General features: G+C 47.8%; 1 protein-coding gene across 1 annotated transcript in view; it reads left to right on the forward strand.

Annotated features, from left to right (window-relative positions):
* LOC119922863 (olfactory receptor 14A16-like) overlaps nucleotides 1-12093 on the forward strand; it is a 14771-nt gene extending 2678 nt beyond the window's left edge. Inside the window, exons 2-4 of the mRNA XM_038742469.1 lie at nucleotides 9356-9407; nucleotides 10602-10652; nucleotides 11762-12093. Of these exons, the coding sequence (XP_038598397.1) occupies nucleotides 9356-9407; nucleotides 10602-10652; nucleotides 11762-12093 (435 nt within the window). The remainder of the gene's footprint in view (nucleotides 1-9355; nucleotides 9408-10601; nucleotides 10653-11761) is intronic.
* The last annotated feature ends 10422 nt before the right edge of the window (nucleotides 12094-22515 follow it).

Consider the following 22515-nt stretch of genomic DNA (forward strand, 5'->3'; position numbering starts at 1 on the left):
TATGGCGGCGCTCAGAGGAGAGGAGCAGCGGGGGCAGCGGGGGCCACGCGGTGTGATGGCGGGCGGGCCTCTCGGGAACGGAGTCCCGGGCGTCTATGGCGGCGCTCTGAGGAGAGGATCCTTCCGGGAGCAGCGGGGGCCACGTGGTGTGATGGCGGGCGGGCCTCTTGGGAACGGAGTCCTGGGCGTCTATGGCGGGCCTCTCTGGCGCTCTGAGGAGAGGATCCTTCCAGTAGCAGCGGGGGCCACGCGGTGTGATGGCGGGCGGGCCTCTTGGGAACGGAGTCCCGGGCGTCTATGGCGGGCCTCTCTGGCGCCTTAGGATGACAGACAGGCACTAAATCCCAATTTTACAGATGAGGAAACTGAGGCACAGGGAAATTAAATTACTTGTCCAAGGTCACACAGCAGATAAGTTTCAGAATCAGGATTAGAATTCAGGTCCTCTGACTTCCAGGCCCTGACTTTACACTAGGCCATGCTTCTTCCACTATCCTAAAGTGTAGGATAGAGGTCTGCACTTCCTGGTCCACGTTCCTGTTGTTCCCCAAAGTATGTAGTTGCTACATACCATGGAAATAGTGTGGCTTAGCGGAAAGACCATGGGTCTGGAACTCAGAGGACCTGGGTTCTAATCCCCATTCCACCATTTGTCTGCTCTATGACCTTGCACCAATCATTTCACTTCTTTGTGTCTCACTTACCTGATCTGTTGGGGATTAAGACTGTGAGCCTATGTGGGACCTGGACTATGTCCAACGTTATTAGCTTGTATCTACTACAGAACTCAGTACAGGGCCTGGCATAAAGTACGTGTTTAAAAATGGCTCTTCCCATAGTAAGCGCTCAATAAATACCACTGATTGATTATCAAAATGCAAAAATAACAGAGACATAAATCTGGGCTGGATGGGCAATCCTCTGAGTCAGTGATGTCACTTCTTATAGACTCATGCCTCCCTAGGTCTTCCTTCATCCTTGGATCTGAAAGACTCTCTGGACCACCACACAACCAAACAGAAGATCGGGAAATTTCTTGTTTTGTTCCCCACCTGTCTGCACATCATCAAGCTCCAGCAGGAAACAGGAAGTGGTGAGCTTACCTGACAGGACACGCTGGCATCTACAGCTCTAGGAAACCAGTAGCAATGGTGAACCCATGTCTTTTTCTAACAGCCTTTTACCTTCCTGGGTACTGAGTTCAACTCACAGGTCCCTTCCTCTCCCGTTCCCTCAGTCACCCCATCAGCATCATTGGGATAATGGGCATGACGTCTGGAAAATATCTTTGATTTAAAGCCACTGGAGCAGGGAGGATGGAAATCAATGGGAATGGAGGCCGGCCTTCTTCATCATCTTGCTAAAATAGAAACATCCCCAAGAACTGGATGACTTGTCCAGGCTACAGACAAGCCTGCTTGTTTGGCCTCTGAAGCTCTCTGAGGGAGAACCTTCTTGGGGCTGAGGATCAGATCTCTTAGATAGTGCTTCTGGAGACTTTAATCCCAGGGCTCCAAGGAAGTAGCCCTAGGGATGGCCTTGGGTTTTCAGAGACTAATTAATCCCATTGGACAAGACAGTGGGATTTACCTTTCCGGGAACTTGTTTTCAGGGAAGGTTAGAGGTAAGATATAGGATGGTGGTAAGGAGAGTTAAGAGGTGTCATCAATTCAGAGCCCAGAATAAATCAACTAATGAGATTTTTTGAGCACGTGCTATGTGCAGAACACTTGGCAGAGTACAATACAACAGAGCAGGCAGACATGTTCCCTGCGCTCAGTGGCTTACAGTCCAGAGATGGGAGACAGATATTAATATGAATAAATCATTTATAAAATATAATTTAAAGATACGTACAAAAGTACAATGGGGTTGAGGGTGGGGCAAATGTCAAATGCCCAAAGGTAACAGATTCAAGTGCATAGGGGATGTAGAAGAGAGAGGGAGCTGGGGGAAAGAGGATTTAATTGAGGAAGGCCTCTGAAAAGGCAAGAGGTTTATTTAGGCAGCAAAGCATAGCCAGGGGAAGAGAAGGTAAGATAATAAATAGTTCATCTAGGATTTCTTTGGCCCTTTGATTCCCTCACATCCTCCCTGACAAGCTGGAAAGTTTGGGGTCTCTCCCTCTACTACTTAGAGGGTGCCCATCTGGACTGAGGACCACTGTCACTAGCAACCTAGCATCAACCTGAGAATGAAAATAATAATGATAATGATACTACTACTACTACTACTACTACTACTACTACTACTACTACTAATAATAATAATAATAATAATAATGATTTGGGTTAAGTGCTTACTATGTGTCAAGCACTGTACTAAGTGCTTGGGAAGATAGAAGCTAATCAGGTCCCACATGGGGCTCATGGTTTAAGTAACAATAATAATAGTTTTTTAAACACTTACTAGGTGTCAAGCACTATATTACACATTGAGGTAGATATGAGATAATCAGATCCCACATGGGGCTCATGGACTAAGTACAAGGAGCCTAACAGGCTAGGGTAGTGGAGACTGATTGATATTTATGCCCCAAAGATTGGTCCTGGAGGTTGATTAATTACTTAATTATGTTATTTGTTCAGAAAGGAAAAAGTCGGTCATTCATTCGTTCATTCATTCGATCATATTTATTGAGCACTTACTCTGTGCAAAGCACTGTACTAAGCACTTTGAAAGTACAATGCAGCAATAAAGAGAGACAATCCCTGTCCACATCGGGTTTACAGTCTAGAGAAGGGGAAACAGACATCAAAACAAGTACACAGGCATCAATATAAATAAATAGAATTATAGATATATGAATATATGCATAAGTGCTGTAGGATGGGGAGGAGGCCTTGCCGCTCCCGGAAGGCTCCTCTCCTCAGAGCGCCGCCATTGACGCCCGGGACTCCGTTCCCGAGAGGCCCGCCTGCTATCGCAGCTCCCCCACGGACGCCCCGCTGCTTCCACCCCCTCCCCATTTAGGCGACCTTCCTTAAAGGGCCCCTCATCCCCCCCTTCCCGGTCCGGTCCTGACTGACTCTCCCCCCGCCCCCAGGTAAAAAGCCCTCGTTAGCACCATGTTACATTAACGACAACCTCATTGGCACCTCCTCATCCCTCCCATGCTAGTTGACTGTCCGCTCCTCTCCCCAGGTATCTCTGCTCCCTGACCCCCCCTTAACAGGCCCACCCTACTCCAGCACTTAATATTTTGTATCTGCTCTCTGTGACATCATTATCTGCCAATTTTATTATTGCCATAGCATATTGATTGTTTAACTACACCCTGTGATGCCATCGCCTACTTATATCATTGCTACTGTTTTATTGCTTCTGCATCTCAATTGTTAACATCCCACCGTACTGTCACTCGCCCTGCTGACCTCACCATGAACTTTCAGTTCCCTTGCTCCCAACTGCCATTCCCATTCCTCACCTTCCCCTTCCCCTCTCCCACCCAGCTTTTTTCCCTCCCTCTCCCCCACCAATACCACTCCCCCTCACCCCCTACCAAGGATTCCTCTGTACCAGCGCCAGCCCTCCGCTCCTCCCTCCCCGGGCCCCCTCCCTCCCCTTCTCCCCGCCCCCACCCCATCCCAGTTCTCCTCTCCCATTGCCACCCCCCTTCCCACTCTCCCCGCCCAGGCCCCCGCCAACTCATCCCAATCCAAACCCTCCCCACCCTTCGTACCCTTCCCCCTCCCTCCCCTCCCTCGACAGCTGCTGACAAGTGTGGCCTCTGGAACCCCCGCTCCGTTTTAAGTAAGATCCCTTTCATCCTGGACCTATTCCTCTCCAGCTCTCTACTCCTCCTCGCCCTAACTGAAACTTGGCTGTCTCCAGACGACACGGTCTCTTCTGCTACTCTCTGCAGTGCAGGCCTCTTCTTCTCCCATTCCCCCAGACTCACCGGAAAAGGAGGAGGTGTCGGTTTCCTTCTCGCCCCCCAATGTCGCTTTCGCACTATCCCTCCTCCCCCTTCCCTTTCCTTCCCTTCCTTTGAAGCCCACATTATTCGCCTCTGCCACCCCCTCCAGATTCTTGTAGCGGTCATCTACCGCCCTCCGGGCCCCACTTCCAACTTCTTTAACGACTTTGACCCCTTCCTCACCTTCCTTCTCTCCTTCTCCATGCCCACTCTGATCCTCGGAGACTTCAATATCCACATGGATATCCCTAACGACTCCTCTGCCGCCCGCCTTCTATCTCTCCTTGACGCTGCCAACCTCTTCCTCCACCCCACCTCACCCACTCAACAACTTGGTCATACCCTCGACCTCATCATCTCCTACCGCTGCACTGTGTCCACCCTCACCAACTCTGAAATCCCTCTCTCTGATCATAATCTTCTCACCTGCCTCCTCACTCACACTCCTTTCCCCTGTAAATCCGTATTACTCCCTCACAGAGATCTCCGCTCTCTGGACTCCACCCATCTTTCGGAGCGCCTCACACCCCACCTCGCCGCCCTCTCCTCTTTACCCAGTCTTGATGATCAGATTACTGCTCTCAACTCTACCCTTTCTACTCAGCTAGACTCACTCGCTCCCCTTTCCCTTCGCCGCTCTCGCACCACTAACCCACAGCCCTGGATCACTGCCACTGTCCGCCTCCTTCGCTCTTATGCTCGAGCTGCCGAACGCTGCTGGCGAAAGTCTAAACACCATGCCAACCTCGTTCACTTCAAGTTTATCCTTTCCTGCCTTAACTCAGCCCTCTCTTCTGCCAGACAAAACTATTTCTCCTCCCTTATTGACACCCATGCCCATCACCCCCGCCAGCTCTTCCGTACACTCAACTCCCTTCTCAGGCCCCCGGTTCCTCCTCCTCCTCCTTCCTTCACCCCCGACGATCTGGCCGCCTACCTCACCTTCTAGTTATCGCCCCATCTCCCTCCTACCATTCCTTTCCAAACTCCTTGAACGAGTTGTCTACACTCGCTGTCTAGAATTCCTCAATAACAACTCTCTCCTCGACCCCCTCCAGTCTGGCTTCCGTCCCCTACATTCCACGGAAACCGCCCTCTCAAAGGTCACCAATGACCTCCTGCTTGCCACATCCAACGGCTCCTACTCTGTCCTAATCCTCCTCGACCTCTCAGCTGCCTTTGACACTGTGGACCACCCCCTTCTTCTCAACACGCTATCTGACCTTGGCTTCAAAGACTCCGTCCTCTCCTGGTTCTCCTCTTACCTCTCCGGTCGTTCTTTCTCAGTTTCTTTTGCAGGCTCCTCCTCCCCCTCCCATTCTCTCACTGTGGGGGTTCCGCAAGGTTCAGTGCTTGGTCCCCTTCTGTTCTCGATCTACACGCACTCTCTTGGTGACCTCATTCGCTCCCACGGCTTCAACTATCATCTCTACGCTGATGACACCCAGATCTGCATCTCTGCCCCTGCTCTCTCCCCCCCCTCTAGGCTCGCATCTCCTCCTGCCTTCAGGACATCTCCATTTGGATGTCTGCCCGCCACCTAAAGCTCAACATGTCGAAGACTGAGCTCCTTGTCTTCCCTCCCAAACCTTGTCCTCTCCCTGACTTTCCCATCTCTGTTGACGGCATTACCATCCTTCCCGTCTCACAAGCCCGAAACCTTGGTGTCATCCTCGACTCCGCTCTCTCATTCACCGCTCACATCCAAGCCGTCACCAAAACCTGCCGGTCTCAGCTCCACAGCATTGCCAAGATCCGCCCTTTCCTCTCCATCCCAACCGCTACCCTGCTCATTCAAGCTCTCATCCTATCCCGTCTGGACTACTGCACCAGCCTTCTCTCTGATCTCCCATCCTCGTGTCTCTCTCCACTTCAATCCATACTTCATGCTGCTGCCCGGATTCTCTTTGTCCAGAAACGCTCTGGGCATATCACTCCCCTCCTCAAAAATCTCCAGTGGCTACCAATCAATCTGCGCATCAGGCAGAATCTCCTCACCCTCGGCTTCAAGGCTGTCCATCACCTCGCCCCCTCCTACCTCACCTCCCTTCTCTCCTTCTACAGCCCAGTCCGCACCCTCCGCTCCTCCACCACTGATCTCCTCACCGTACCTCTTTCTCGCCTGTCCCGCCATCGACCCCCGGCCCACGTCATCCCCCGGGCCTGGAATGCCCTCGCTCTGCCCATCCGCCAAGCTAGCTCTCTTCCTCCCTTCAAGGCCCTACTGAGAGCTCACCTCCTCCAGGAGGCCTTCCCAGACTGATCCCCTTCCTTCCTCTCCCCCTCGTCCCCCTCTCCATCCCCCCATCTTACCTCCCTCCCTTCCCCACAGCACCTGTATATATGTATATATGTTTGTACATATTTTTTTACTTTATTTATTTAATTTATTTGTACATATCTATTCTATTTATTTTATTTTGTTAGTATGTGTGGTTTTGTTCTCTGTCTCCCCCCTTTTAGACTGTGAGCCCACTGTTGGGTAGGGACTGTCTCTATATGTTGCCAATTTGTACTTCCCAAGCGCTTAGTACAGTGCTCTGCACATAGTAAGCGCTCAATAAATACGATTGATGATGATGATGATGATGAGGCAAAGAGCAAAGGGAGCGAATCAAAGTGTGGTGGAAGGGAGGGGGAGTTGAGGAAAAGTAGGGCTTATTCTGAGAAGGACCTTTGGAGGAGGTGTGCCGTCAGTAGGGTTTTGAAGGGGGGAAGAGTAATTGCTTGGCGGATTTGAGGAGGAAGGGCGTTCCAGGCCAGAAGTAGGATGTGGGCCAGGGGTCAATGGGACAGGCGAGATTGAGGGCACAGTGCAAAGGCTAGCACCAAAGGAGCGGAATGTGCGGGCTGGGTTGCAGAAGGAGTGAAGGGAGGTGAGGTAAGGAGTGAAGGGAGGTGAGGTAAGAAGGAGTGAGGTGATGGAGAGCTTTGAAGCCAATAGTGAGGAGTTTTTGTATGATCAGTCATGAAATGTGCTGATGTAGGAATTGCCACAAAAATACAAATTTTCAATTCTATGATGTTTCAGGTGACAATGTATGGATCTGAAAGCTAGACAGTGAAAATACAGGATAGAAAGAACATCAATTCTTTTGAAATGTGGTGTTGTAAAAGGCTTTTGCGAATACAGTGGACTGCCCAGACTGGATCTTAGAACAAATTAAGCCAAAGTGGTCTTTGGAAGGCCAAGCAACTCTATTCAGATAGCATATTTCAGACATATAATCAGAACTAATTCCCTGGAGAAGACACTAATGCTAGGAAATGTCCAGGGAAAATGAGGAAGAGGCAGACCAGCAGCTAGATGGATAGAGACCATAACAACAATAACAGAAGAGCCGCTATGAATTAGAAACAGCTCCATAGCACTTAATAATAGTAATAATAATTTGTTGAGCAGTTACAATCTGGCAAGCACTGTTTAACTGCTGGGGTAGATACAAGGTAATTGCTTTGGACACAGTTCCTGCCCCACATGGGGTTCACAGTCTGAACTCTGACCCCATCCCATGGCACCTTATCAAAGCACTTGGACCCTCCCTCCTTCCTTCCCTGACCACCATCTTTAGCTGTTCACTCTCCAGTGGCTTTTTCCCCATTGGTTTCAAACTTGCTAATGTCTCTCTATCCTTGAAAAACCTGCTCTTGACCCCATGGCTCCTTCCAGTTATCTATCACCCCATCTCCATCCTATGATTTCTCTCCAAACTCCTTGAAAGAGTTGTTCACTCCTGCTGTTTCCACTTCCTCTTCTCCAGTTCTCTCCTTGATCCCTTCCAATTTGGCTTCCACACCCTTCACTCCGTGGAAACAGTCCTCTTTAACCTTAACCAGTGCCCCTCCTTGCCAAATCTGATGCCCTCTACTCTATCTTACTCCTCCAAGACCTCTCAGCTCCTTTCAACCCTTCTTCTTGAAACTTTATATAACCTTTGCTTCACTGCCACTGTGCTCTCTTGGTTCTCGTCCTATCTGCTGGAGGTTAAGTGGGTCTCGGTGTGAACAACAAGCTAAAGAAGAAGTGATGAAGAAATAAGTCTTGGGCTTGGTGTCCTTGGTTTCCTGGTTTCCCTATGACATCTCTAGACTGTAAGCTTGATGTCGGCAGGAACCATGTTTGCCAACTCTGTTGCATCGTATTCTCCTGAGGGCTTAGTATAGTGCTCTGCACACAACAAGTCCTCAATAAATACCACTGACCGACTGACTCATGCTGAAAAAAGAGGCATTTTGCTGCGTAAATGTCATAGCAAGCCTATGATAGGTTAAAAATCAGTGCTACCATAAGTAGCAATTTTATAATCCTTCGCACTTTTATAACTGATGACCTGAGGGCCATCAATCAGTTTAGTACCCACAGGAGGCAACATGGTAAGTCTGGCGCCCCATTGAGATCAAACCAGGTCTGAACCTGTTTCTCAAGTACCCCAGCTCCAAGAATATACCTAAGGGTTCAGCCCCTCGATTCAACTCCGGAGAAGCAGCATGGCCTAGTGGTTACATCACAGGCCTGGGAGTCAGAAGGACCTGGATTCAAAATCCCGGCACCACCACGTAGCTGCTGTTTGACGTTGGACACGTCACTTCATTTCTCTGGGCCTCAGTTCCCTCATCTGTAAATTGGGGATGAAGACTGCGAGCCCCATGTGGGACATGAACTGTGTCCAACCTGATTAGCTTGTATCTACCTCAGCGCTTAGTACAGTGCCTGGCACATAATAAGCACTTAACAAACACCATTGCAAACAAATAATCCAATCTCTTCACTTCCCCTCCAAAGGGCCCATTGACAGCAGCAAACCCCAACATTTGTATTCCATAGGCAGGGGTCAGAGGTGGGTATCGGTCTGCAGCTTCTGAGCCTTGTACTAGCATTGATGACGATCTTATGATATTTGTTAAGCACTTACTATGTGCCTAGTGCCACCTTCTTCCACCCCTCCTGTTGGACACATGTTAAGGGAATGATATTCATTCATGACATAGTAGTATTGACAGCTGGTCAATCCAAGTTAAAAATCAACTGTTAGTTAAAAATCAACTATCAAAGTCAGGCTAGGAATTTGTATTGCTTCTAGTTGCTAATAGCCTGTTAAGCAGCTTTGATTTTTTTTAATTCAAGTCACTCACAGGTCCCTCAGGATTGGGCCTTGTACTGTCTCTTCCAGGACGTGTCCCGTAAGCCAATCAACCATTCTGCATTGTTCAGAAAGCTCCAGGATCATCAAACCTCATATCGGGGGGCAGAAAGGAGAGGACCCATTGCCAGAGATGTCCCAGGCAGAATGTCAGAGCGGATAATGCCCAGTGACAAACTCGCTGAACACTAATGACCTCCATCTCCCTCTGGAGGTCACACTAATGACCTCCAGAGGGAGAGCGGTGATGAAGAAAAACAGCTGATAAATGCTTGCCTCCTTCTTCTTCCGCCAGATTCACAGTGTCAGAGAGCTGGCCTTTTCATCCACGGAGGAAATGGAGGCAGGTGAGTAGGACAAAGTCATCTTTCTGTCTGTTGACGGGGTTACAGGGACAAGAGGCTGGAAGGGGAAGATTCCCCCAGAGACTGAAACCGTGTGCTGGGCCTGGGGTGTGTTTGGAAATAGATGGACATCGGAATGATGGAGGTTTGTGATGAGCTTGCGTCTCCAGACCATGATTGGCTTGGAGGGGTCAATCAATCAATCGTATTTATTGAACGCTCACTGTGTGCAGAGCACTGTACGAAGCGCTTGGGAAGTACAAGTTGGCAACATAAGGTCATGAGGGATGAGGATGGGGGATGAAATAGGAGGGTTTAGGTCAAGTACATGAATGCCTGCGTAATTCCAAATATAACAGCTCCCTGTTTCTGGGTAACCCTGTATTGGAACGAGCACAGGGCTGGGAGTCAGGAAACTCGAGTTTTCCACTCAGGTCCAACAGTTTGCATGCCGTGTGACCTTTGTCGAGTAACTTAACTTCTCTGTGCCTCACTTTCCTCATCTGTAAAATGAGGATTAAATACCGGTTCTCCCTCCCCTTTAAACTGTGAGCCCTTTATGGGACTTGGTTCGACCAGATGGTCTTGTATCTACCACAGCATATAGCACAGTGTTTGACACATATACTTTCAACCAACACCAGAATTATGATTACGATTATCAATGAAGCAGAGCTGACTGAGGGAGTGATTTACCTCACCTCCATTGCAACACTAACCTCTCTCTCCACTTAAATCTCTTAACAGCTCTTCTTTTTCCACCTCAATCCTCCAGATAGAATACATTAATCCAGGCTCCCCCGATGATTGACACAAGGACAGTCCTAGGCCATAACTTTTTTATGTTATCTGTGAAGCACTTACTATGTGCCAGGCACTGTACTAAGCACTGGGGTCAATACAAGATAATCAGGGTGGACCCATTTCATGTTCTCCAAGGGGCTCACATTCTAAGAGGAAAGGAGAACAAGCACTGAATCTCCATTTTACACATGAGGTAACTAAGGCACAGAGGAGTAAAATGACTTGCCCGAAGTCCTACAGCAGACAGGTGGTGGAGCCGGGATAAGACCTTAAGCATTTTTACTTCCAGGCTGGTGATCTATCCATTAGGCCGCGCTGCTTCGTTTTAGACTAGTCACGGTCCACTCTCACAAAGACACCCACTCAAGAGTGAGAATCTCCCACCGTCTCCAGGAAATGACACCTCAGACTCCAGATGCTGGGGCCTGAAGAATCAGTGTCATTGTCAGTAAGGGAACCCCTTGATTATCCTTTATAGGTTGTCTAGTGGATAAGCACTTGCCTGGGAGTCAGAGGACCAAGGCGCTACTCTTGGCCTTGCCACTTGTCTGCAGTGTGACCTTAGGAAAGTCACTTCACTTCTCGGTGCTTCAGTTCCCTCATCTGCAAAGTGAGGATTAAGACTTTGAGCCCCACATAGAATGGGGACTGTGTCCAACATGACTATCTTGTTTTTCCCCTAGCACTTAGTACAGTGACTGGCACATCATAAGCACTTACAAATACCATTAAAAACAAAGGCACAAGGCAGAGATTGTGTTGTTCAGGTTATCTCTCCAGAGATGCTGAGCATTAAGCACACTGCTTTTGCAACAAGTTGGAAAAGGTCCAAAAATGAATTGAATTCTGCATTAAGCAAGCTGGCTTTTTGTTCATTTTAATTTTGGTAAAAGACATCCTCTCTTTACAAATATTCCAAGGAAAAGCCTAGTTCAGCTAGTGGCACGGTCTGGTAGCACACTCAAAATTAAATTTGGGAATCTGGACATTATTAGCCTTTAACCCACCCCACGTGCCCTGAGCATTATAGCTTTTATCAGTCAATCAACCAGAATTCTTAAGTGCTTTTTCCAGGAAGATAAATTTATTAAGCCCTAAGAAAAGAACAATAGAATTAGTAGACAGGATCCCTGTCCTCAAGGAGTTTACAATCTATCTGGGGAGACAGACACTAATGGCTATAAATAATTATCTTGACCAATCATCAGGTCCCAGAAGGAAACAGTCCAAACCCTAACCTGCCAAACAAGTGGCAGAATTTGGGAAAAAATTATAGGAGTATGTCAGGAGCATTAAGAAATAGAGTATGTGCATTTCTCTTCTTTCTTTGCTTGTCAAATTTAAGGGGTGCCTTCTTGTTTTTAGGTTTCAGTGACACTTTATGGCACTCTCTCTCCCACCCCCCCACCTTTCTCTCTCTTACTTACTATAAGTCATTCTCTTGCCCAAAGTTACCCTGAAGGAGATCTTCTCTAATTCCATCTGGGAATTTGGGTGAATGGACATCACCTTTGGGATTGTGATTCTGACACAGGTTGGCGCTGGAATTTCAGCAAATGGATTCCTTTTCCCATTCTATATCCACAAGATCTGTGCCAGCCAACAGCTAAGCTCCTCTGACTTCATCCTTGCTCACCTGACCATGGCCAGCACCATCACTCTTCTCACTGGGGGGATCATAAATGCTCGGGAAATTTGGAGCCTGGGAAATTTCCTAGATGATGTTGGATGCAAAATGATCACGTACCTCTTTCGAGTGGCCCTCGGCCTGTCCATCTGCAGCACTTGCCTCCTGAGCATCTATCAGGCTGTCACCATCAGTCCTGGAACATCCCGGTGGGTGGGGCCTAAAGCGAAGCTATCCAAATTCATCCTCAACTCCTGAATCCTCTTCTGGATCTTCAATCTCCTCTTAGGTTTTGGTGAAGCAATGTTCGTGGCAGGTCCCCAGAATGGCTCCAGGATTTGAAACACGCTGGATTTTAAATATTGCACAGAGGAGAATGAGTGTCAGCAAGAGACATAAACAGTTGCTTTCTGGGGATCTGAATCTGGAAAACCAAAAACAAGAAGGGCAGAGGCAGCATTTCAAGGCCACAGTAAGCAAAGAGTGAGAAGCAATATGGCCTAATGGATAGAGCATGGTCCTGGGAATCAGAAGGACCTGAGCTTAATGCCGGCTCGGTCAGTTCTCTGATGTGTGAGCTTGGATAGGTTACACAAGCTCTCTGGCCTCAGTTACCTCATCTTTAAGACTGTGAGCCCTATGTGGGATGTGGACTGTGTCAACTCTAATTATCTTTTACTTACCCCAGTGCTTAATAAAGTGCCTGGCACATAGCAGGTCTTTTTCAAATACTATAAAAAAGTAAAAGCCTCAGACAAGCCTACATCCCAGATCAAACCTGGAAGGCATTTGTTGAGGAGAGACCAGCACCGCACATTGCTATCAAGAAAGAAATGCCTCCTTTCAAGATTCACAAAGAAATGAGACATAGTGCAAATATTAAGTGGGACAAAGGATGGTAAATAGCATGGCCTAGTGATTAGAGCACTGCTTGGGAGTCAGAAGGACCTGGGCTTTAGGTCCCGCTCTGCTGCTTTTCAGTTGTGTGACCTTTAGCATGTACCTTCCCTGGACTTCAGTTTCCTCATCTGTAAAACGGGAATTAAATTCTATTCCCTTCTCCTCCGACTGTGGGACAGGGACTCTATTCTACTTGATTAGCTTGATTACCTAAGCACAGTGCTTGACACATACCTTAAGCCTTAATAAGTATACACTTAATAAGTATAATTAAAAAAATAGGGGACAGAATTTCTCTGTGCACAGCGCTCCCGAAACTTTGGGTATTGTATGTGTTTATAGGTGAATTTAACTCTAGTGGCTTCTCCTAATTCTTCATCTCCTTCTCCATCTCATTCTCCTTCATCTCCACCTCCTCCTTCTTCTTCTCTTCTTCCTCTCCCAAGCACTTAGTACAGTGCTTGGCACACAGTAAGCACTCAATACATATGATTGATTCTTCCTCCTCTTCTTCCTCCTCCTTCTTTTTATCATTCTTTTTATCATTCTTGTCTTTCTCCCTTTCCTTCTCTTTCCTTCTCTTCCTCCTCTTTCTCCTTCTGCTTCTCCTCCTCCTTCTTCTTATAATATTTGTTAAGTGCTTACAATGTGTCAAGCACTGTTCTAAGCACTGGGGTAGATACATGTTCATCAGGTTGGGCACATCCCCATTTTACGTTTGAGGAGTCTGAGAAATGAAGTGATTTGCCCAAGGTATGCAACAGGAAATTAGAGGAGCTAGGATCAGACTATGATCCCTCTAACCCCCAGACCGGTGCTATTTCCACTAGGCCATGCTACTTCTCTAATGTAATGGACAATTTCTTTCCAGGCTCCAGTATGGCCTATGGCCAAGGAACACCTAAGGATGGTGCCAATGCAGAATCAATCAATGGTAGTGACTGAGTGCTTTCTCTGTGCAGAGCACTGTACTAAGCACTGGGGAGAGGGCGATGCAACAGAGTTGGTAGACATGTCCCCTGTGCACAGTGAGCTCATAATCGAGAGGGAGAGACCTGTTAATTAATCAATCAATCAATCAATCAATCGTATTTGTTGAGCTCTTACTGTGTGCAGAGCACTGTACTAAGCGCTTGGGAAGTACAAGTTGGCCACATATAGAGACGATCCCTACCCAACAGTGGGCTCACACTCTAGAAGGGGGAAACAGAGAACAAAACAAAACATATTAACAAAATAAAATAAATAGAATAGATCTGTACAAGTAAAATAAATAAATAAATAGAGTAATAAATACGTACAAACATATATACATGTATACAGGTGCTGTGGGGAAGGGAAGAAGGTAAGGCGGGGGGATGGAGAGGGGGAGGAGGGGGAGAGGAAGGAGGGGGCTCAGTCTGGGAAGGCATCCTGGAGGAGGTGAGCTCTCAGTAGGGCCTTGAAGGAAAGAAGAGAGGTAGCCTGGCGGATGTGGGGAGGGAGGGCATTCCAGGCCAGGGGGATGACGTGGGCCGGGGGTCGACGGTGGGACAGGCGAGAACGAGGCACGGTGAGGAGATTAGCGGCAGAGAAGCAGAGAGTGCGGGCTGGGCTGTAGAAGGAGAGAGGGGAGGTGAGGTAAGAGGGGGCAAGGTGATGGAGAGCCTTAAAGCCGAGGGTGAGGAGTTTCTTCCTGATGTGTAGGTTGATTGGTAACCACTGGAGATTTTTGAGGAGGGTAGTAACATGCCCAGAGCATTTCTGGACGAAGACAATCCGGGCAGCGGCGTGAAGTATGGAGAGAAATATAGTAGTGATAGCAGTACTAGGGGTATTTATTTAGCACCCATTGGGTTCAATTCACTGAAATTACTACCCCTTAGATAAACTATGGGGTAGTTGTGGACAGGGAATATGTCTACCAAGTCTGTTATATTGTACTCTCTCAAACGCGTACTACAGTGCTGAATCAGTACTGTGTTTCAGTTTCAGTTTTTGTATAAAAACGCCCTGGGCATGTCATTCCCCTCCTCAGAAATCTCCAGTGGTTGCCTGTCAACCTACGCATCAGGCAAAAGCTCCTCACACTCATCTTCAAGGCTCTCCATCACCTCGCCCCCTCCTACCTCACCTCCCTTCTTTCCTTCTCCAGCCCATCCCACACCCTCCACTCCTCTGCTGCTACCCTCCTTACTGTGTCTCGTTCTCGCCTGTCCAACCGTCGACCACCGGCCCACGTCCTTCCCCTGGCCTGTAATGCCCTCCCTCCGCCCATCCGCCAAGCTAGCTCTCTTCCTCCCTTCAAAGCCCTACTGAGAGCTCACCTCCTCCAGGAGGCCTTCCCAGACTGAGCCCCCTCCTTCCTCTCCCCCTCCCATCCCCTCCGTCCTGCATCCTTCCCCTCCCCACAGCACCTGGATATATGTTTGTACAGATTAATTACTCTATTTATTTTACTTGTACATATTTACTACTCTATTTTGTTAATGATGTGCATATAGTTATATTTCTATTTATTCTGACCGTTTTGACACCTGTCTACATATTTTGTTTTGTAGTCTGTCTCCCCCTTCTAGACTGTGAGCCCGTTGTTGGGTAGGGACCGTCTCTATGTGTTGCCGACTTGTACTTCCCAAGCGCTTAATAAAGTGCTCTGCACACAGTAAGCGCTCAATAAATATGATTGAATAAATCAATGAATCAATCAATACAATTGATTGATAGTAAATTTAGTTAAATTAGGGGGTTACGTTAGATTAATTAGGGGTCTTTGATCACTGAAGGGTAGATATCCCCACTTCTCAATGAAGAATCTCTTCCTCCAATATACTATTTTATTCTTGGTAACATCTATGCTAAATACAAAGAGCTAGTTAGGGCCCAGATGATTACTTTTCAGCAAGTATGAGAAGCAGCATGGCCTAGTCGAAAGAGTATGGGCTTGGAAGTTGGAGGAGCTGGGTTCTAATCCTGGCTCCACCATTTTTCTTCTGTGTGACTTTGGGCTAGTCACGCCACTTCTCTGTGCCTGCTGATTCATTTGTTTAAATAGTGATTAAGACTGAACCCTATGTAGGACAGGGATTGTATCCAACCTGATTATCTTGTATCTACCCCAGTGCTTAGTACACTGTCGACCACCATAGTAAGGGACCAACAGGTATTTTTGAAACAAAATAGCTGTCATTGCTTTTAATAATAAAATCTTTTATCCAGTTAGTTGCTCATAGCTGGAGATGTCTATGTTATCGGTCTGTGGAAAACTAATGAACTTTGGAAACATTCTGTCACAGTGGGGAGTAAGGGTAACAATCCTGCAAACCTCAGTCCCCAACTCCCAAGGGCTTCACTACTCAGTCAGTCAATCATATTTATTGATCACTTATTGTGGCAGAGCTCTGCACTAAGTGCTTGGGAGAGTATAATATAACAATAAACAGACACATTCCTTACCCACAACGAGCTTACAGTCTAAAGGGGGAGAAAGACATTAATACAAGTGAATAAAATTCAGATATGGGCATAAGTGCTATGGGGCTAGGAAGGAGGATGAATAAAGGGAGCAAGTCATCACAGAAGAGGGAGAAGAGGAAAGGAGGGCTTAGTCAGGGAAGGCTTCTTGGAGGAGATGTGTCTTCAATAAAGCTTTGAAGGTGGAGAAAGTAATTGTTGGTCGGATGTGAAGACGGAGGGCATTCCAGAACAGAGGCCGGGCATGAGGGAGAGGTAGGTGGTGAGCTAGATGAGATCGAGGTACGGTGTGAAGGTTGGGGTTAGAGGAGAAGATTGTGCAGGCTGGGTTGTAGTAGGAGAGCAGTGAGATAAAATGGGAGGGGGGACAGTGACTGAGAACTTTAGAACTGATAATAAGGAGTTTCTGTTTGATGCAGAGTAGATGAGCAACCACTGGAGCTTTTTGAGAAGTGGAGAAACATGGACTGGTGTTTTTATAGAAAAGTGAGTAAAATATGGACTGGGGTGGGGAGAGACAGGAGGCAGGGAGGTAGCAAGGAGGCTCAATCAATCAATCAATTGGACTAAGAATTTGGGAGGGCACAATGCAAAAAACTCGTTGCAACAGACCTTCCCTGCCCACAACAAGCATACAGTCTAGAGGAGACAGACATTGATACCTGTAATTTGATTATGGATTTGTATTAAGTGCTGAGGGACTGAGGATGGAGTGATTAAAGGGGCAAATCCAAGTGTGAGTGTGGTGAAGAACGGAATGTGAGAAGAGGACATCAAGTCTCAGTCGAGAAAGGTCTCCTGGAGGGAATGGGATTTTAATATCCTATTCCTACTCCCCCCAAGACAGAATCTTTCAAACGTCTGTGAGTTTCCCATACACAGATTACACAGGCACTTCTGCTTATGGGAAGGTAAATGGGGTTTACTTAGTAAAGTATTTTAGCATTAAACAGCAATGACAGTTACATGTTGTGAAGTATTGACCCCTAAAGAGCCCTTAACATTTAGCATATAAGGTACCAAGAAGAGAATAGTGCAATGGAGGAAGAAAATTTTAAATGAAGAGTGGAGATATCTACCCATCCAAGTCCTTGAGCTAACTTAACCCCCTCCAATTTATATAATATAATTGCCCCCTAATTTATCCTAGTGGAAAGAGCACAGGACTGGGAGTCAGACGACATGGATTCTAATCTCCCCTCTGCCACCTTTCTGGGGCATGACCTTGGGTGAGCCACTAACTTTTGATGTTACAGATAAGTGAGGATAAGAGAAGTGAAGTGACTTCCCCCAGTCACTGATGAACATAAGCAAAACTTTTTTTTATTAAAGAAAGCTTTGTTAAGAGACTGACTGTGTTCCAGAAATTCACCGTCTGTAATCTGGTTTTGCCATTTGCCATTGAATTTCCTGTAAGGAAATTCTCATCCTATCCCGTCTGGACTACTGCACCAGCCTTCTCTCTGATCTCCCATCCTCGTGTCTCTCTCCACTTCAATCCATACTTCATGCTGCTGCCCGGATTATCTTTGCCCAGAAACGCTCTGGACATATTACTCCCCTCCTCAAACACCTCCAATGGCTACCGATCAATCTGCGCATCAGGCAGAAACTCCTCACCCTGGGCTTCAAGGCTCTCCATCACCTCGCCCCCTCCTACCTCACCTCCCTTCTCTCCTTCTACTGCCCAGCCCGCACCCTCCGCTCCTCCACCGCTAATCTCCTCACCATACCTCGCTCTCGCCTGTCCCGCCGTCGACCCCCGGCCCACGTCATCCCCCGGGCCTGGAATGCCCTCCCTCTGCCCCTCCGCCAAGCTAGCTCTCTTCCTCCCTTCAAGGCCCTACTGAGAGCTCACCTCCTCCAGGAGGCCTTCCCAGACTGAGCCCCTTCTTTCCTCTCCCCCTCGTCCCCCTTTCCATCCCCCCGTCTTACCTCCTTCCCTTCCCCACAGCACCTGTATATATGTATATATGGTTGTACATATTTATTACTCTATTTATTTATTTATTTATTTATTTTACTTGTACATTTCTATCCTACTTATTTTATTTTGTTGGTATGTTTGGTTCTGTTCTCTGTCTCCCCCTTTTAGACTGTGAGCCCACTGTTGGGTAGGGACTGTCTCTATGTGATGCCAATTTGTACTTCCCAAGCGCTTAGTACAGTGCTCTGCACATAGTAAGCGCTCAATAAATACGATTGATTGATTGATTGATTGAAAGGTGCTAAGTGCTGGGGTGTATACAAGTAAATCGGGTTGGACCCAGTTCCTGCCCCACGTGGGGTTCACATTTTACCCCCATTTTATCCCCATTTTGCAGATGAGATAACTGAGGCACAGAAAAGTAAAGTGACTTGCCCAAGGTCATACAGCAGGAAGGTGGTGGAGCCTGGATTAGACCACATGACATTCTGACTCCCAGGCCCGTGCACAGCATCCCTGTCTCTGTCTTAATGACATCCCGTAGACCAGTGAGACTAGACTCCTCCCTTAATAATGAAAGTGGTTTTTGCTAAGAACTTTCTATGTTCTTTATTAAGCACTGGGGTAGATACAAATCATCAGATTGGACACAGTCCCTGTCCCACATGGAACTCACAGTCTAAATAGGAGGGGGAACAGGTACTGAATCTGCAAATGAAGGAACTTAGACACAGAGAAGTGCAGTCCTCCTTCCCTCACCCCCAACGATCTGGCCTCCTACTTCATTAACAAAATTAAATCCATCAGGTCCGACCTCCCCAAAGTCACTCCCCCCTTTTCTCCAACCCCCCGGCTCTCAAAACCCTCTGCTACTCTCCCATCCTTCCCAGCAGTATCCTCAGAGGAGCTCTCCTCCCTCCTCTCAAGTGCTACTCCGGCCACCTGTGTTTCTGACCCCATTCTCTCTCATCTCATGAAATCTCTCACTCCATCCCTTCTCCCCCACTTAACTTCCATCTTCAACCACTCACTCTCCACCGGTTCCTTCCCCTTTGCCTTCAAACATGCCCATGTCTCCTCCATCCTAAAAAAACCCTATCTTGACCCCACATCACCTTCTAGTTATCGCCCCATATCCCTCCTACCATTCTTTTCCAAACTCCTTGAACGGGTTGGCTACACGCTCTGCCTCGAATTCCTCAACACCAACTCTCTCCTCGACCCCCTCCAGTCTGGCTTCTGTCCCCTACATTCCACGGAAACTGCCCTCTCAAAGGTCACCAGTGACCTCCTGCTTGTCAAATCCAACGGCTCCTACACTATCCTAATCCTCCTCGACCTCTCAGCTGCCTTCGACACTGTGGACCACCTCCTTCTCCTCAGCACGCTATCCGACCTTGGCTTCACAGACTCCGTCCTCTCCTGGTTCTCCTCTTATCTCTCCTGTCGTTCATTCTCAGTCTCATTTACAGGCTCCTCCTCCCCCTCCCATCCCCTTACTGTGGGGGTTCCCCAAGGTTCAGTGCTTGGTCCCCTTCTGTTCTCGATCTACACTCACTCCCTTGGTGACCTCATTCGCTTCCACGGCTTCAACTATCATCTCTACGCTGATGACACTCAGATCTACGTCTCTGCCCCTGCTCTCTCCCCCTCTCCAGACTCGCATCTTCTCCTGCCTTCAGGACATCTCCATCTGGATGTCTGCCCGCCACCTAAAACTCAACATGTCCAAGACTGAACTCCTTGTCTTCCCTCCCAAACCTTGCCCTCTCCCTGACTTTTCCATCTCTGCTGACGGCACTACCATTCTTCCCGTCTCACAAGCCCGCAACCTTGGTGTCATCCTCGACTCCGCTCTCTCATTCACTCCTCACATCCAAGCCGTCACCAAAACCTGCCGGTCTCAGCTCCGCAACATTGCCAAGATCCGCCTTTTCCTCTCCATCCATACCGCTACCCTGCTAGTTCAAGCTCTCATCCTGTCACGTCTGGACTACTGTATCAGCCTTCTCTCTGATCTCCCATCCTCATGTCTCTCCCCACTTCAATCCATACTTCATGCTGCTGCCCGCATTGTCTTTGTCCAGAAACGCTCTGGTCATGTTACTCCCCTCCTCAAAAATCTCCAGTGACTACCAATCAATCTGCGCATCAGGCAGAAACTCCTCACCCTGGGCTTCAAGGCTCTCCATCACCTTGCCCCCTCCTACCTCACCTCCCTTCTCCTCCCTTCTCCCTCTCTCCTTCTACAGCCCTCCCCGCACACTCCGCTCCTCTGCTGCTAATCTCCTCACCGTGCCTCGTTCTCGCCTGTCCCGCCATCGACCCCCGGCCTACGTCATCCCCCGGGCCTGGAATGCCCTCACTCTGCCCATCCGCCAAGCTAGCTCTCTTCCTCCCTTCAAGGCCCTACTGAGAGCTCACCTCCTCCAGGAGGCCTTCCCAGACTGAGCCCCTTCCTTTCTCTCCCCCTTCGTCCCCCTCTCCCTCCCCCCAATCTTACCTCCTTCCCTTCCCCACAGAACCTATATATATGTATATATATGTGTACATATTTATTATTCTATTTATTTTACTTGTACATATCTATTCTATTTATTTCATTTTGTTAGTATGTTTGGTTTTGTTCTCTGCCTTCCCCTTTTAGACTGTAAGCCCACTGTTGGGTAGGGACTGTCTCTATATGTTGCAAACTTGTACTTCCCAAGCGCTTAGTACAGTACAGTGCTCTGCACACTGTAAGCGCTCAATAAATACGATTGATTGATTGATTGATTGAAGTGAGTTACTCAAGGTCACACAGCAGACAAGTGGCAGAGATAGAATGAGAACTTAGGTCCTCTGCCTCCCAAACTCAGGATCTTCACTACGTCATGCTGCTTCTCTCAAGTGGATCCTTCTATCCTCCTCTTAGCCTAGCAAGAATGAGGGTCGGTTCATCCCGGAAAAGAAGTTGATGGAGAAGATCATTCCCAGGATGGCCTTAATGTCCTTGTTCCTCAGGCTGTAGTTGAGGGGGTTCAGGGTAGGGGGAAGCACTGTGTAGAACATGGACATCAGCAGGTCCACTGTCGATGGGGAGGATAAGAGTGGCTTCAGATGGGCAAGCAAACTCATGAAAAAATACGGAGAGACCACCGCGAGGTGAGGCAGGAAAGGAGAGGTGAGGTGTGGCCCTCAGTGGATCTTATCCTCCTTGAGGCACACACAAGTGAAATGAAAGGAAAAAGAGTAGCAGAAATCAATTAGCCATCAGGGAGAAAGTGGCAGATAGGGAGAGGGCCCGGGAGGATTTCTGGAGTGTGAAACGAGAGTGACAAACCCTTAGACTACCTGGGCAGAAAATCCAGGATGGATTAAGTCTAACAGTATTATTTCTACTGAAATGGTATTTATTTTGCACCTTCTGAGTGCACAACAGTTCTCTCTCTTTATCGGGACAGTGGGATCAGTTTGGGGAGCAGAGGACTTAACCCTACATCTGGGAGGAGAAGCCATGCAATAAAAACCACTGTGGTATGTGTTAAGTGCTGATGTGCCAGGCACTGTGATCGATTCAGGAAAACTAGGTTGGACAAAGTCCCTGTCCCACGAGGGGCTCACAGTCCAAGTAGGAGAGAGAACAGGTGCTGAAGCCCCATTGTATATGTGAGGAAACAGATTCACAGAAATATTGGCTGACTGTCCAAAGTCACAAACTAAGCAAGTGGTGGAGCCAGGATTAGAATCCGGGTCCTCTGACTCCCCGGCCCGTGCTCTTTCCACTGCTTCTGCTTCTGATTTCACATGCCTAGAACTCCTTCCCCACACAAATCTGTTCTCCCTGCCTTCAGGGCCTTCCTCAAATCCTAGTTATTTTAAAAAATGGATTTTGTTAAGTGCTTACTGTATGTCAAGCACTGTTCTAAGCACTAGAGTAGATTGAAGTTTATCAGGTTGGACAGAGTCCCTGTCCCATGTCACTTCACTTCTTTGTGCCTCAGTTCCCTCGCCTATACAATGAGGATTAAGACTGAGCCCCATATGGGACATGATCTGTGTCCAACGTGATTAACTTGTGCCTACCCCAGTGCTTAGTATAGTGCCAGACACTTAGTAAAGGCTTAACAGATACCATTAAAAAAGAAGAAGAAACAGAACGCCTCATCTTCCCTCCCAAATCACATCCTCCACCTAGGTTTCCCAGCACAGTTGAAAACAACCCCTTCCTTCCTGTCTCAGAAGACTGCAACCTTGGCAATACATTTGATTTCTCCCTCCTCTTCAACTCTTGCATCCCGGCCATTGACATATCCAGTAGGTTTTTCCTCCCCAATATTCCCTAGATCCACCTCTTACTCTCGATCCAAGTGGCCAATTCATTATCTGCCAATTCTATTTCATTATCTGCCAATTCTATT

Source organism: Tachyglossus aculeatus, unplaced genomic scaffold (genome assembly GCF_015852505.1).
Source record: "Tachyglossus aculeatus isolate mTacAcu1 unplaced genomic scaffold, mTacAcu1.pri scaffold_129_arrow_ctg1, whole genome shotgun sequence".
NCBI lineage: Eukaryota > Metazoa > Chordata > Mammalia > Monotremata > Tachyglossidae > Tachyglossus > Tachyglossus aculeatus.